At 37.5% G+C, this 15,165-nt stretch overlaps 1 protein-coding gene across 4 annotated transcripts in view; it reads right to left on the reverse strand.

The window, feature by feature from the left end:
- Positions 1-797: 797 nt before the first annotated feature.
- The window catches only part of LOC129889065 (probable RNA-dependent RNA polymerase 3), a 33,234-nt gene continuing 18,866 nt past the window's right edge, over positions 798-15,165 (reverse strand). For 3 of the 4 annotated variants that reach the window (XM_055964180.1, XM_055964178.1, XM_055964179.1), the window contains exons 12-19: positions 4,519-4,667; positions 4,042-4,267; positions 3,454-3,679; positions 2,619-2,761; positions 1,997-2,159; positions 1,666-1,810; positions 1,170-1,333; positions 798-1,092 (exon numbers count right to left, since the gene is read on the reverse strand). In XM_055964180.1, coding sequence (XP_055820155.1) covers positions 859-1,092; positions 1,170-1,333; positions 1,666-1,810; positions 1,997-2,159; positions 2,619-2,761; positions 3,454-3,679; positions 4,042-4,267; positions 4,519-4,667 — 1,450 coding nt within the window. In that variant the 3' untranslated portion in view covers positions 798-858. Of the gene's footprint in view, positions 1,093-1,169; positions 1,334-1,665; positions 1,811-1,996; positions 2,160-2,618; positions 2,762-3,453; positions 3,680-4,041; positions 4,268-4,518; positions 4,668-15,165 lie in introns of those variants that run through there. The other variant, XM_055964181.1, reaches the window with a different exon arrangement.

Below are 15,165 nucleotides of genomic sequence, written 5' to 3' on the forward strand. Positions count from 1 at the left end.
ATAAAATTAAAAAAGAAAATAGAGAAAATAAACGAATAAAGAAATAAATGAGAAAAAAGGAAAAATAAAAAGAAGAAAAGGAGTATATAGAATAAAAATAGAGTATGAATTAAATTATAGTGTAAAAAGAAAATAAATAATAAAATAATTTGAAAAAAATAATGAACAAAAATTCATAAAAAAATAAAAAAAGAAACGAGAAAAAAAAAGAAAAAATAAACGAATAAAGAAATAAATGAGAAAAAAATAAAAATAAATAAGTATATAAAATAGATTAAGTATAATTCTAGTGTAGAAAAAACAAAGAATAAAATAATTTGAAAATGAGTTAAATAGTTAAAGCTACAAGGAAAAGGGTAATCACTTGTAAATAGTTTTCCTAATTGGGGTACAACTGTTATTTTCCCTTTATTTATCCACATGAGAAGAATAAACGATGTAAAACCCAACAATTACTTGACGCATGATTAATTAGTAGTTAATAATTAGATACGATGTATCATTCTTGATGTTGGTTGATTCCAATTTCTCATATCCCTTGATTTTCTTTACTTTTTAAGGAGCCTGAGCACTTTTCGCACTTTCTAGTTAGTTCTTATCTTTGTTAATTGTTAAATCAAAAATCATTTATTAAATATTATTTACCCTAGCTTAATTAGTAAAAATTTCTAACTAGCTTAATTGTACTAGATATAGTTTCCTATGAGAATCAACCGAGACTCATAACTAGGCTAACTATATTGTTATGCTTGTGTACACTTTCTTATACTTGAGAAGTAAATTTGGACGTCATCACATACAATGCTAAGTAGGTATTCATTCACTTCAATGTTTGTATCCTACTAAGTTACAATACGTCTACAGTATTTCCTGCAAAACAGATGGCAAAATGGGCAAGTCTTTTTCCTTCTTATACAGTGCGTGGATCTTGCAAAGAGCAGAACCAGCTACTTTCCAAGCAAAACCACATTTGTCTATGCTGTATGTGATCCTCGCATAATCATATGTTACATGATATATTGCAAGGGCCTCGTCGAAAATGTCTTCAGTCTTTCTTACTGTTTGTTCAAACTCCACAGCACCATAGAGCAACTGCATTGCAAGAAATCAACTTCATATTTGTCAATGACAATTTCTGTGACTTAAAGTTGACATTAAGGAAAACTAACCTTCTTGTACTTCTTTATAACTTCATTGCAAGAGGTGATTCTGACTTCACAACCTAAGTTCATGGCCCTTGTCATATCCTTTTTGTACTCTTCATATCTTCCTCTCCACAATGCCATGCATGTTTGAGGGATTACAACTTCAAAGCAAGGCAATTTAGAGATCTCTACACACAACAAAGAAGCAACATAATGATCATTGAACTGCTATAATTTTCAATTTGATTAATCATCAATGAATGATTCACTTGTTATTTCTTGTCAAACAATTAATAATAAACAAAAGATGTCTGGCTAAACAAGACAGCACAAAAATTATATAACCTCATCCATCAATTAATTAGTAAGCTTGTGTTTCATGAAGCACAAAGAGAACAAAAACTATAGTCTCATGGAAAACATAAGCCCAAACATTATGCAACAATAGGTCTTCTTAAACTATAAAAAACGGTTGGAAACACAGGCCCAAATCTTATGCATGAAACAGGGGAGCTATAACCTGTTATACACAAATCTTCATCTGGATATGAGTCGACATGATCATAAATCTGACCCAGAATAGAAGTTGAATGATAACTGAAGGAGTTCCCTTTTTCCATATAGTGGGGGAACTTGTTTGCCTTCAGATCACAAGGGATGCTAACCTGTCTTGCCAGAATAACATGCAATGTGTTAAACTCTGCATTCAAGCTTGAAAGGAAGGTTGGCGGGTGGTAAAACTTTTTTGGTTCAAACATAAAGATTTTGAGGTATCATAACAGGAGAGTTAGAGAAATAGATAAATAAATACAGCCACCAAGTCGAGGGCAGAATTTAAGTTAAACTATAACCTTCTTCCCGCTTTTAGGTGCATCTAATGCATCATAGTAGATGTCAATCAGGTGGAGCATCTTCCCTTTCAAGCTATGCATCTCATCCACATCATCATCTCGCAACATCAGAAGACGATCCATAAATGCCAGCCAGCTATCAGCTGCCAGAGACATATTGGCACTGAAACAGCAGAAAGAGACTACATCAGGAACAAGAACGAAGAAAAGCTATAAACAATTTTGAACAATTAATAAATGAACATGTCAGCTATGGTTAGAAGTATCACAAAAACAAGATTGTTCAAAATATTCAGATTCAATCATGAATTTTGTGTTAAAGGATGAGCAATTGACAATAAGGGTTGCATATTCAGCAGGCCATCTAGGAGGTAGTATTACTGGTCTTGTACTTCTCTCAATTCCCATTATCGACCACCTAGAATAGTTTCTCCAATCCCAGAGAATATAACTAGAAAACATGCCAGCTTGCTGGATGTCAAAAAAACATTTCTCTGCCTGTTAAGGCATTCCTCTGAAGAGAATGACACGTCAAAAGCTCTCCGGAAACAATGATGGAGTTTAGATTACTGAATTTTTTAAATTAAACATCAGAATAAAATATGCAGACTTGTAAGCATACCCTTTAGACTTTGCTTCCAGAAATTGCCTGAAAAGCTCATATTCCAATTCATCAGCTGAAAATTCACTAGGCTTTTTGCTGATTGCCTTAGGAGTTGAATGCATGCGACTCCATGGTCTACTTGTTGTATAAGAATCTACTACCTGAAAGGTAAAAACCAAATGTTGTACAACCGTATTCCTCCAAGACAGGTAGTCAGAAATTCTAGTAAACAACCAATACCCAGCATGAAACAGATGTAAGTGATAAGAAATGGATCTTGAGCCTAACTCAACCCTAAATGCTAGCTCATGAGGGGAGGATCGCCCAAGATTGTATAAGGAGACCAATTTTTAAATATCCAACTGATATAATTTTACACCCTCCGGTATACCCAGCATCGAATAAACCAAGAAATTGAGATAAACCTTGATTCTGATACCATGATAAGAAAATGGACCTTGGGCCTAACTCAACCCCAAAAACTACCTCATGTGATGAAGATTGCCTAAGACCATACAAAGAGACCAAATTGCACCTCCCACACCAATTTGGGACTCAACACACACCACAACCCCCCCCCCCCCCCCAAAGATTAGACATCTAGAGCATAGAAAATACAATATGGGATCCCAACATCGAGTACACCTCGAAACCACGAACTGGGATGGGCCTGATTTTGATGTCATCATAAGAATTGGACATTGGACATAACCCCACTGAAAAGCTACCTCATGATTGCCCAAGACTATACAAGGAAATCCATTTTTAAATTCCAATCAATGTGGGATGTAACAATAAGTATGCTCTCTTCCTTCCAGAAAGTAACTTTGAGAAAAACAAACTGAAAACCCACCTTACGGTTTATGGAAACCCAATACATATCACCATCAAAGTCACCATTGGCAATCTCAGTGGCAGCTGACCTTGGACCTTTAGTTGAAAAAAATATGCCATATTTGGCATCACCAACAACATCTGCAAGCTCTTCCACATATTGTGCTTTCATCACATGTACATCTCCAAAGTGAAGACCAGGATTTCTATAGACCAAAACACGCCCAGATACTTGGCCATTATCTCTGCATTTGCAATGCACAAATGAAAAAGGGATCAGAAGCTGAGACATTCCCCATAAAATGAGAATATTAAAATAAGCATACTAGATCAGAATCTAAACTAATTATCATGTTTCAAAGTTTAAATTCTCTTTGAAAGAAAATAATATAATTTCGAAATAATGGTAAACGACATTTTCAGCATCTCTCTGCAGTTATCATTTTTAAACTTACAAAACAAAGAATTTAAGTTGCTACACGTTATGGCAGAAAGACAGTGTCTAAAAGATGAAGGAGGCAGACAGAAAAAAGTCATGGATGGAAGCAACAAACAAAAATACATTGGTGAAGTAGGAATTTATGATAATGACTTTCAGTCTACTTACAGAATAACACAGACTTCATTGCTTTCCAGTACACCAGTGGGGTCAGCTGTTCCCATAAGATAAAAACTGTCACTTATAGGAAGCTTTCCTCCTCTAAGCTTTGTTCTTTCAATCTTTGCAAGCCTAGACAAGCGAGCATGGAGATGAGGTTCATTGAGAGGTATCCCAGATGATATCATCCTTGCTGTTAGACAATCATCATCCATTTCTCTATAGTTGATAGCAACTATTTGAAGAGTTGAAGAAATGACTCAGCAAAAAAGTTCTGACAGGTTTCACAGATTAAATGAGAGATAGTGACAGAAATAGTTGGACACTTATTCATCCCTACCTTTCTATGACTGAGGGAGTAACCATATTACGACAAAAGAACGCTGAAGAATATAAGTGTGCAGTATGGGTGATTCCACGGTTATGTTACAATACTTATCAAAATAAGAAGCTAAATGCAATAGGAGTACCTGATTCTTCTATTACCTTTTAGAGCTGCACGTTTCCTCAAATATACTTGTTTGGTCTCTTCCAGAGCACTTCCCAAAATCTCCATAAAGAATTCTTTCTGGACTCCTCCGTAGCTCAGCAGAGAGATTAAATTCTTGGACAGATATGCCTTATTTGGTCTATGACTTCAAGGGAAAAAAGCCTAAGAATTAGGGACTGAAATGCGAAGTAGAATGTCAGGTTTAGCAATGAGTAAAATACCAAAAGTCCTCTAAGTTTGGCACATATCTCTCCCTAAAGCATCAAAAATGAACAGCACGAAATTGTCATTTTCCAAATTTGTTCCCATAAAGGAATTTACTAATAAGCCATGTAGCCTCTCAAAGGTAACAATGCTCATAACTCATAAGACCGGTGAACCTCTGATACCACTTCATCCCAACCTAAATTGTGCAACCATCGGTAACTACTTAACCTCTTATCAACAAGGTATGGTGAGGGGACCTGATTAGGCTCTTGACCCCTTGATTCTCGAGAAAATTGGTGATCTCTTAAGTTTTTCGAAGCCTGGTCAGAGTAAAACTAGTTAGGGCACTTAAGGGGGCATGTGTTTTGTAGATCTGGAATCAACACTTACATCTAGGAGAAGAAACCACATTTATGGTTCAAGATCACCCCAGCCTCACCTTTCTATCCCAAAAAAGCAAAACTTAACTGGACGTAGAACATGCTTAAGGGATTCTGTGTTCTAGTGATATAATTGAAATTGGAATGTCCACCGTGCAGAGTAGCGGTGTCAAATGGGCAAGTTGGGGTAATTTGTTCAGGTCAAGATGGTTGAACCAATAAATGGGTAAGACATTAACTTGGCCAAGGGTTACTTGGTATGGATCAAAGAATGGGCTAAACAATGGGTCATATCCCAACCCAATTCTTACCAAGTTTTTATTTCTTTTTTTTCCTTATAATTTGTTTAATTACTTAATAAAACTTCAATTTATTATGGCTATGCATAACATATAAAAAGCTCCTTTTAAAAAGTTTTTGACGAGATTTCTCGTGGTTCAATTTGGGCTACATATCAGTCCAACTTTTAGGTGGGCTAAATTAGACGGGTCAAATGGGCTAAGTTAATAATTGGGAGGGTTGGGCTGGTCATTTTTCCCTGTGCTAATTCTTCCACTCTAAATACAAAGTATTAGGATACCTATTTCATCCATTCGCTTTAATCATTGAAAATGATACACGATTCCTTATCAAGTTTGCAAGACATTGTAAAGTTGTTTATGACAATCTAATAAACTTAGACCACCTTAAAGGACATTTGGGAATTCAACGCCTTCGACACGGGGACACTTCTTGTAATAAAACACTTACAGATTTTTAGATATATAGATACGTTAGCAGCTTATCTATCTATCATGAGCTTCTAAATTTAAATGTTAAATTACCAAAATACCCTCCTTATTCAAAAACTCTCTATTTAATTGTTAAAAAAAGACATCGTGAAGAGGTGTTGTGATATTTTAAAACGTCACTACTATTACATTAGAGAAATGAATGGTTACATGTATTAGAATCTAAAATGCTTCATTTGTTCTTTGTTTTGGTTTTCCTAACATTAATTTGCTTTTCACTGTTGGCCCCGGTATGTATGAATTATCTGGCATTCACTTTTGTATTGTCTCTCACAATTTTTAAATGTTCTTAGTTTGATTTACTGCCTTTAACCATATTCTTAAAATTTCCATTTTAATTTCCTTCTATTTCCTCTTCCAATTGTATGTGTGTTTATGTAAATTGAACTCTTCTTCTCTATAGGAAATCTGTTATTAGTTCCACTCACCTACCAAACACTTAAAACTAATTTTTGAGATACTATTTGCTAAATAAAATGACTTCTATCATATCCTACCATACATACATGTGATGAATTCATCATTTCATCTTTATGCATGTTTTATTCATCTTGTATCATTGTTATTTTACTTTGTAAATTTGATTGCTTTTATTTGGAATTCAATTGAAGAGACACTGCCTTTTTAATTTTCCAATTTTCCCTCAAGTTATTATTGCGGGATACTTTAAAGTAAAATGATGGTAAAAGTAAATGTACATCACTGAAATGTCTGTGCTGATTATAATTACATCTTCCCTCATATCTTTTGTAAATAAAAGTAAGATGCAAGTTCCTTTTTTATTTCTTTTTTCCCCTATGGATAATATCCAATTATAAATGGGTAACTTTGAATATTAACATTACTTAAGCCTAAAGGTGCCATCAATGTACACAGTGAAGGAAAACATATTTAAATCATCAATTATGAAGAAGTATTTCTTGAAATAAGAGCTTAGATATTGATAGGAGTTGTGTACGTATCAAATTTTTGGTCTTTATGATTGTTCAAAAGAAAAAAATTGAACACAGGCGAAAATAAAAGGACTTGCAATGTTGGTCAACAAAATAGCCATCCAAGAATCCAATAGGCATAGGTCTTACCAAAATTGTAGAATGTTATTCTCTCCACCTCAAATTACTTGCTATTTTAGAATTCAAAAAAATAATTATTTATTATCATTTTAATTTTAGTAGTAATTGATCTTAAAAACTACAAACACCTCAACAAAGTAAAAAATATGAAGAGAGATTATATATTAAGACACAAATAAAGATAAACGAGCCAAAATTATCTCTTAACTAATATTTTTTTAGGTAGCGTGTAAAAAAGAAATATGAAAGATATTTTGAGACGGATGAAGTATTTCTAATCACTATGAATAATTCTCCTATATTAAGAATATTTGTTATCATTATACGTGTTTAAAAAAAAGTAGTCAAGCATGTGGGTAGGCTCAAAGTAAAAAGTTGATAAATCAAAATATTTATATAAGTTAAGCTTAGCAAGTTGACCTGCTACAATCATGCCTTATGAACGTGAATGGTCTGAGTAAGCGGAGGGTTAAAGTTGAGCGCGATTGCGTGGCTAGGTGTCGCGATCGAAATGAAGACCAGACCCAGGTATAAAAAAACAATGATGAAATCATATTTGGTTTTATTCTATTTTTTTTCAAAGAGAAGCTTGTGGGTGATTTCTTCTTGGATTGATTTCAATCCAAATTATTGAGGTAATGATTTTCAATCATCCATGGATTAATATACTCAAACTTTAAGAAATTTTGAGTATGCAATTATTGGATTCAAAAGATTTAATTGGGGGATTTTGACCTAGCTAATAAAGTCAAAATGAAAAGTTGATTATAGAAATGGAGTAGTGTTTTAAAGAAGTGGGCGCAAGGCAAAGCATTTTACCTGATATGGGGCAAGACATCTGCTTCAAGGGGTTGGGCGTAAGGTAGACTTACTTGATATATGGGCTTCCTAGGAGAGATATAGTCAGAAATGAAGATATTCGGGCCAAGATGGAAGTGCCTCCGTGGAGGACAAGACGCGAGAGGCAAGGATGAGATGGTTCGGCAATGAAAGACGTCCCAATGAGAAGATGAGTTGACGCCGGAGGCCCTGAGGAGAGGTAGAGGTAGGAGAAGAAGTATTGGGAGAGGTGATCGGGTAAGACATGGGCCTTTAACTTACCGAAGACATAACCCTTGATAGGAGGGTGTAGAGGTTGAGGATTCGGGTAGAAGCCTATAGTATTAGTATTATTTTTGATATTTTTATTATTTTACTATTCCCCATGTTTCTCATTCTTAGTTTTCTATTACTACTTGTCTCGTATGCCTCTATTTTCTTAGTATCTCGCTATTGCTTATGTCTTTCCAAATGTTGTGTTTTTGTTTTTTTTAAGCTGAGGGTCCTTCGGAAACAACATCTCTACCTGACAAGGTAGTAGTTAGGTCTGCATATACTCCCTAGACTCCACTTGTGGGACTCTACTGGTATGTGTTGTTGTATTTTATAAAACAAATATAGTAGGAATAGGTAATAAAAAAAGATGAAATTACATAAAACTATAGAAATTTCTAGAAAATATAAAATAAGGGGAGATGTTTATAAAACAACTTCATCTTAGTATAGTCTCATTTATGATTATATTTTTTACCATACTTACAAAAAGGAGGCAATAAGGGCATATTAGATAGTTTTCCTTCTTTTAAATTTCTCCATTATAAAACTTGAAGTAGGTATAGTGATGCTCTATGCTCTATCTTTCCTTTGCACATGACGCTGGAAACACGTTCCTTGGTCCAGTCAACAATGATGGTTGATGTTGCAGGAGGTGCAACGATGTCTTACTGGTGGGGATAGGCCTTGATATGGATCATAGCTTAGACTAAAGTCGGAGCAATGTTATAGTCAGTTAATAGACGATTAAGTCAAGAAGGTTAATAGTAACGTTAGTGAGACTACCTATGTAATAGGTATAACGTTTCCTAAAGATTTCATTGTGAAGCATGGACATAGTAAGAGGAATTTGCCTTGAATCGCAGTAACCTGGTAGAGAAGCATCCCATTACATCATTGGATCACTAGTATAGTCTTACAACATAAACATATAAGAGAATCGTTAGTAGTTCCATCTCATTAATGAACTACTAACTATTCTCTAATACGTTTATGTTTCATTTTCAAAAAACATAATGAGATGGAATGCGTTTCTTGATTCATTCATCCTTGGGTGTGAATAAACCAAGGAAGTTCAGTTAGCCACATGAAAGTTATGAAAAAATGATAATCAAAGGGGATATTCAAAACTATGTTGAAAGGTTCGATATATGTTGAGAAAAAGGTGTTTGACATGTTTAATTATGCTATGGAAACTAGAATGGGTTTTTTTGACTTTTGAGACAATTCGACAAATTACGAGTTTCCTGATAAATTGTTTTAGGATTTATTGGGTGTTTTACTTGATGAGGACAAAGATTTTAGCTTTGATTCTTTGTCAGAGGTTCATCACATTTCTATACCACTAAATAAAGTTAGTGGAGCAGATTCAGGATTTGTTTTACAAAGGCTTCATCCAGCCTAGTGTTTCACTTTCAAAGGCACCGACGTTATTTGTGAAGAAGAAAGATAGTTCTATGTGCATGTACATTGAATATAGGCAGTTGAATAAGGTGCAATGAAGGACAAGTACCTTTTGCCTCGCATTAATGACTTGTTTGACCAGTTACAGGGTGCAGTTTGTTTTTTCGAAGATTGACTTGAGGTGGGAATATCACATCACCAAGAGAATCAAAGAGGATATCTGAAAGGCTGCATTTCATACTAGATATGGTCACTGTGAGTTTATGATTTGTCTTTAAGGCTTACAAATGCCCCTGGCTTTCTTTAAGGATGGGTGGGAAGCCATATCTTGATATATTTGATCGAGTTCATTGATCAGATCTTAGTCTATTCCTGTAGCGAGATGGAACACGAGGAGCACCTAAGGATTGTCCTACATACGCTTGGGAAACGAAAGCTTTACGCCAAGTTCTCCAAGTGTGAGTTTTGGCTTGACACGACATCATTTTTGGGTAGTGTGGTAACTAGAGATAGGTTGGGGTAGATCCAAAGAAGATTGAGGCAGTTCAGAACTAGCCTAAACATACTAGTCCAACGGATATCCGCAATTTCTTAGGCCTGGCAAGTTACTACAAACGGTTTGTGGGAGAGTTTTCAATTTTGGCAACACCATTGACTAGATTGGCTCAAAGGGAGTTCAATTTCAACCGTCAGATGATTGTGAGGCAAGCTTTCAAAAGCTTAAGGTTGCCTTGACCACGACTCCATTATTGACACTTCATGCATTGTCCTTGGATGTGTCTTGATAGGAAGGTGTGCTTATGTTTCACGACTGTAAAAAATCATGAGGGAACTATCTGACTCTTGCTTAGGGGTTGTGGTGGTTACAATAAAAGAAAGACAATAATTACAATAAAAGAAGATATCTTATTCCTATAATTGCGCTAGGAAAAGGAAAAATAATATGACCTAAATCATGCTAATTAATTAACATAATCAACACTCCCTATCAAGTTGAAACATACATGTCGCATATGTCCAACTTGCAAAAGGCCATTTGTGTGCACATCTGCTAGCTATTTTTCTAACGGTACATGAAGCAAACTCAAGGAGTCACTAGTAACTTTCTCTTTGATGAAGTGACGATCAATTTCAGTATGTTTTGTTCGGGACCATATTGAAATGGATTCTGAGCTTATATTGCTTGCGGCTTTATTTTTGCAGTACAAGGAAAGTTCCCCTTTATTGAATAACCTCAGTGTTCCCGTAACATTTGTAGCCAAAGAAGCTCACAAACACCCTGGGTCATAGATCTGTATTCTACTTCCGCACTTGATCTAGCAACTGTAGTTTACTTTTGAACTTCTCCAAATAACTAAGTTCCCTTCTATAATGTTTAGTAATCAGATATAGAACTTCTATCATCTAAACATACAACCCATTCCACGTCTGTAAAAAGCTTCTATCAGGAGGTGACCATGTTTACAGAAAGGCAATCCTTTCCCTGGAGCAGACCTCAGATAACAGAAAATGCGAACGACAGGTTGCATATGAGGATCATGAATGAACTGACTTAGCAAGCTGATGAATAGGCAATGTCTGGTTTAGTGTGAGAGATAAATGAGTCTTTCAAACAACCTCTATTATCTCTCCTTATCAACTAACCCTTCCAACCCATGTTTATAACTTGTGATTGTTTTCAATAGGTGATTTTGCTGGCTCATACCAGTTTCTTTTCAGAGATCTAGAATATATTTTCTTTCAGAAATAAAGATTCCTCTTGTTGATCTAGCAACCCCAATCCACATGGAATACTGCAACCTCCCAAGATCTTTGATCTCAAATTATTGTGCTAACAACTTCATTCGCGTCATCTCCTCTTTGTCATCTCTTGTCATTACTATGTCATCAACATAAACAATGAAAAGAGAGAGTTTACCCTTTTGATGTCTTATGAAAGGGTGTGATTGCTTTATTGGTAACCAAAAGAAATCATCAGTATGGAGAATTTATCAAACAAAGCTCTAGGGGATTACTTCAGTCCGTACAAGGCTTTCTTCAATCTGAACTTCAAAAGGTACTTGCTGTGGACCCACATTCTGTTGAGATGGATAACACGAGTGGGGCACCAAGGAGAACACGCATATGAGGACTGTGCCTAAGAAATTAATTGATTATGTGATGACTCGGGCAAATCACGTGAAGGGCAACGCTGGTTCTGGGAGTTAGTATAAATAGCTAAAATGAGGATGAGTTAGAGTAGGCAACAAGTTATAGCACTTTCTTATTCTCACCCCTGTGTTCTTCTCATCCTCATCACCTTTTTATCTTTATTAATGCTTTGTATTGTTTTTGTTTCCTTCAAGTCTAAGCTATATTGTAATCAAATTGGCAGTATTTGTTTATAATATACTACTTGAGATCGTTACTGTTCCATTGGTGCTTACATCTTGTCGACTACCATGCCGCCGTATTCGACGCTCAAAGCTCCCGATGGTTCTTTCTCGGACTCTTCTGGCCTTTCTGATGATGTCCTCTCGCCGGAAGGTCGTCTCTCTAAGATGATGCAAACTTCTACTGTTGCAGACTTTCGGCGTCGTTTTGAAGCTGTTATGAAATGATGACGTTGCCTGAGGAGTTTTTGGTGGAATGCTTTCTTTCGGGCCTTCGACCCTATATTTTGACTATTGTTACCGCTCATGAGCCCACACGGTTGGACCAAGTCATTAACCTAGCCCATATTCAGGAGCAACATATTATAGTTGAGAAGGGGCCGCCCCTACCCGCCTTCGCTTGAACCCAACCCTTATTGCCTACACCAACATCCCATTCAGCCCCAATTGCGCTGGCAACGCCCTCTAATGGTCTTCCTCCCTTTAAGCGTCTATCTCAAGCTGAGATGCAGAGTCGCCGGGAGAAAGGGCTTTACTTCAATTGTGACGAGAAGTTTTCTGTCGGCCATCGTTGTAAGACTGGCCCTCAACTATTGCTTTTGTCATATGAGGCTGAGGATCCCTTGCTTATGCCATCACTTATTATTTCTGATGAGGTCCTTGCCGACGAACTTCAGTGTTTGGAGGTTCAGGCTCACTCCACTATTTCATATCATGCCTTGACTGGCGGCGTATCTGACCATGTGATTCGCCTCACCAGACATGTCACTAGTTCTCCAGTACCTGTCGACGACAGTAGCACACATAATTTCATTCAATCTCGGGTGGCCAAGTTCCAGTGACACCGGTCCCTATTTTTCTGTGGTGGTGGGAAGTGGACAACTTCTCAAGCGTGACAGTGTTTGTCGGAATGTGTCGTTGACAGTTCAGGGGTCGACCCTTCATCTAGATTTCTTTGTGTTAGCCATCCATGGAGCTGATCTGGTCATTGGGGCATCGTGGATGGCTACATTGGGTCCTGTGGTAACTGATTATGGGGCAAGTATTTTTGAATTCCAATATAGTGAGCAGCGATACCATTGACATGGTGGCCCATTGGACGCGCAACCTATTCAGTTGCATAGCCTCCGTCGTTTATCAGCTACTGATGCCATCTCTTCCTATTTCCATTTGAACCTGGTAGTTGATTTTCTCCTGATATTACTGCCTTACTAGACTCTACTCTTTTTCTTCTATATTTCAGAAACCTCAAGGCCTTCCGCCAATGCGCCCCCAAGATCACACCATCCATTTGTTACCAGGGACGGAACAAGTGAATGTCCGTTCATACCGCTATCCCTATTTCCAGAAGAATGTCATGGAGCAATTAATCAGGAATATGCTTCGTGACAGGGTTATTCGTCCCAGTACCATTCCCTTTTCTTCGCCCGTTCTTTTAGTTTGCAAAAATGATGGCACTTATCGTTTTTGTGTGGATTATCGCGCCTTGAACGTTGTCACAGTGCGCGATAGATTTCCAATTCCCACCATTGATGAGCTTTATGGTGCCCAATTTTTTTCTAAATTGGATTTATTATCGGGCTATCATCAGATTCGGGTCAGACAAGGGGACGTCGACAAGAGTGCATTTTGGACTCATGAAGGGCACTACGAGTTCCTCGTTATGCCATTTGGTCTCTCCAATGCTCCCTCCACATTTCAAGCCACCATGAATGATGTATTTCGCCCTTATTTGCGCCGCTTTGTGTTGGTTTTTTTCGATGACATTCTGGTTTATAGTCCTTCTTGGGATGCCCATCTTGAACAATTACGATTAGTCTTGCAATTACTTCAGGAGCATCAATTGGTTGCTAAGCGGTCGAGATGTGTCTTTGGCCAATGTTCTGTTGATTATTTGGGCCATGTTATCACTATCACTGGTTTAGCAGTAGACCCAGTTAAAATTACAACCATTCAACAGTGGCCTACGCCCTCTTCTGTGAAAGAAGTATGAAGCTTTTTAGGGTTGGCTGAATACTACCGTCGGTTCATTCATCATTATGCATCCATAGTTGCCCCATTGACTGACTTGTTACGTAAAGAGGCCTTAGTTTGGGCGGTACCCCAACAGGAAGCTTTTGATGCTTTAAGGCTTTGTCTCAGCTCCACCCCTGTTTTGGCACTTCCGGACATCAGCAAAGCCTTCCAATTGGAAACTGATGCCTCCGGCGTGGGCATTGGAGCTATATTATCGCAGAATGGCCATCCAGTGGCCTTTTTCAGTCAAAAACCTAGCAAACGTATGCAGCAAGCTTCAACCTATCACAGGGAAATGTTTGCCATTATTCAAGCCGTTGGCAAATGGAGGCAATATTTGTTGGGACGCCAATTTACCATCATAACTGATCAACAGTCACTCAAGAACTTGACCACCCAAACCATCCATACACCTGAGCAACAAAAATGGCTTAGCAAATTGGTTGGTTATGACTTCACCATTCTCTATCGACCTGGCCGACACAATGGTGCGGCTGATGCGCTGTCTAGAGTTCCGAAGGTTGTTCACATGGCACTCTCTGGGAGCATGCCCACTCTTCTTAGTGAATTAAGACAACTTAATACCAGCCATACAGAGTTGCTCGCTCTAAAGCAGTCCATCCTCACGAGCCCCACCTCTTTTCCAGCTTATTTTCTAAGCGATGGGTTACTATTTTATAAAGGGCACCTAGTTATTCCCTCAGCTTCTTCTCTATGCCAACAATTGCTACTGGAGTTTCATGCATCTTCTATTGGCGGGCATGCTGGAGTTGCCAGAACATACCATCGCTTGGCCTCTAATTTCTATTGGAAACACATGAAACAAAATGTGAAGGTTTTTGTCTCCGCATGCCAAATCTGCCAGCAAGTGAAAGATCTCAACCATCACCCTTCAGGTCTTCTTCAGCCACTCCCAATTCCCGAGTTGGTGTTTGAAGATATCGCCATGGATTTTATCACCTATCTTCCTAGTTCAAAAGGAAAATCCACAGTAATGACAGCAGTTGATCGCTTGTCCAAATATGGATACTTTATTTCCCTTCCATCTACTTTCACAGCCAGAAATGTAGCTGAGGCTTTTGTGGTTGACATCATCCGCTTACATGGTCCCCCACGCACAATAGTCACGGATCGCGATCCTAGGTTCATTCATGATTTTTGGCAAGAGATACACCGGCTGCAAGGGACTACTTTAGCCATGAGTACTGCCTATCACCCAAAAACCGATGGACAATCGGAGGCTTTGAACAAATGCTTGGAGCAGTACCTACGTTGCTTTGTGGTTGATGCTCCAAAAGATTGGGTTGC

The sequence above is a fragment of the Solanum dulcamara genome, chromosome 5 (assembly GCF_947179165.1).
Source record: "Solanum dulcamara chromosome 5, daSolDulc1.2, whole genome shotgun sequence".
Classification (NCBI taxonomy): domain Eukaryota; kingdom Viridiplantae; phylum Streptophyta; class Magnoliopsida; order Solanales; family Solanaceae; genus Solanum; species Solanum dulcamara.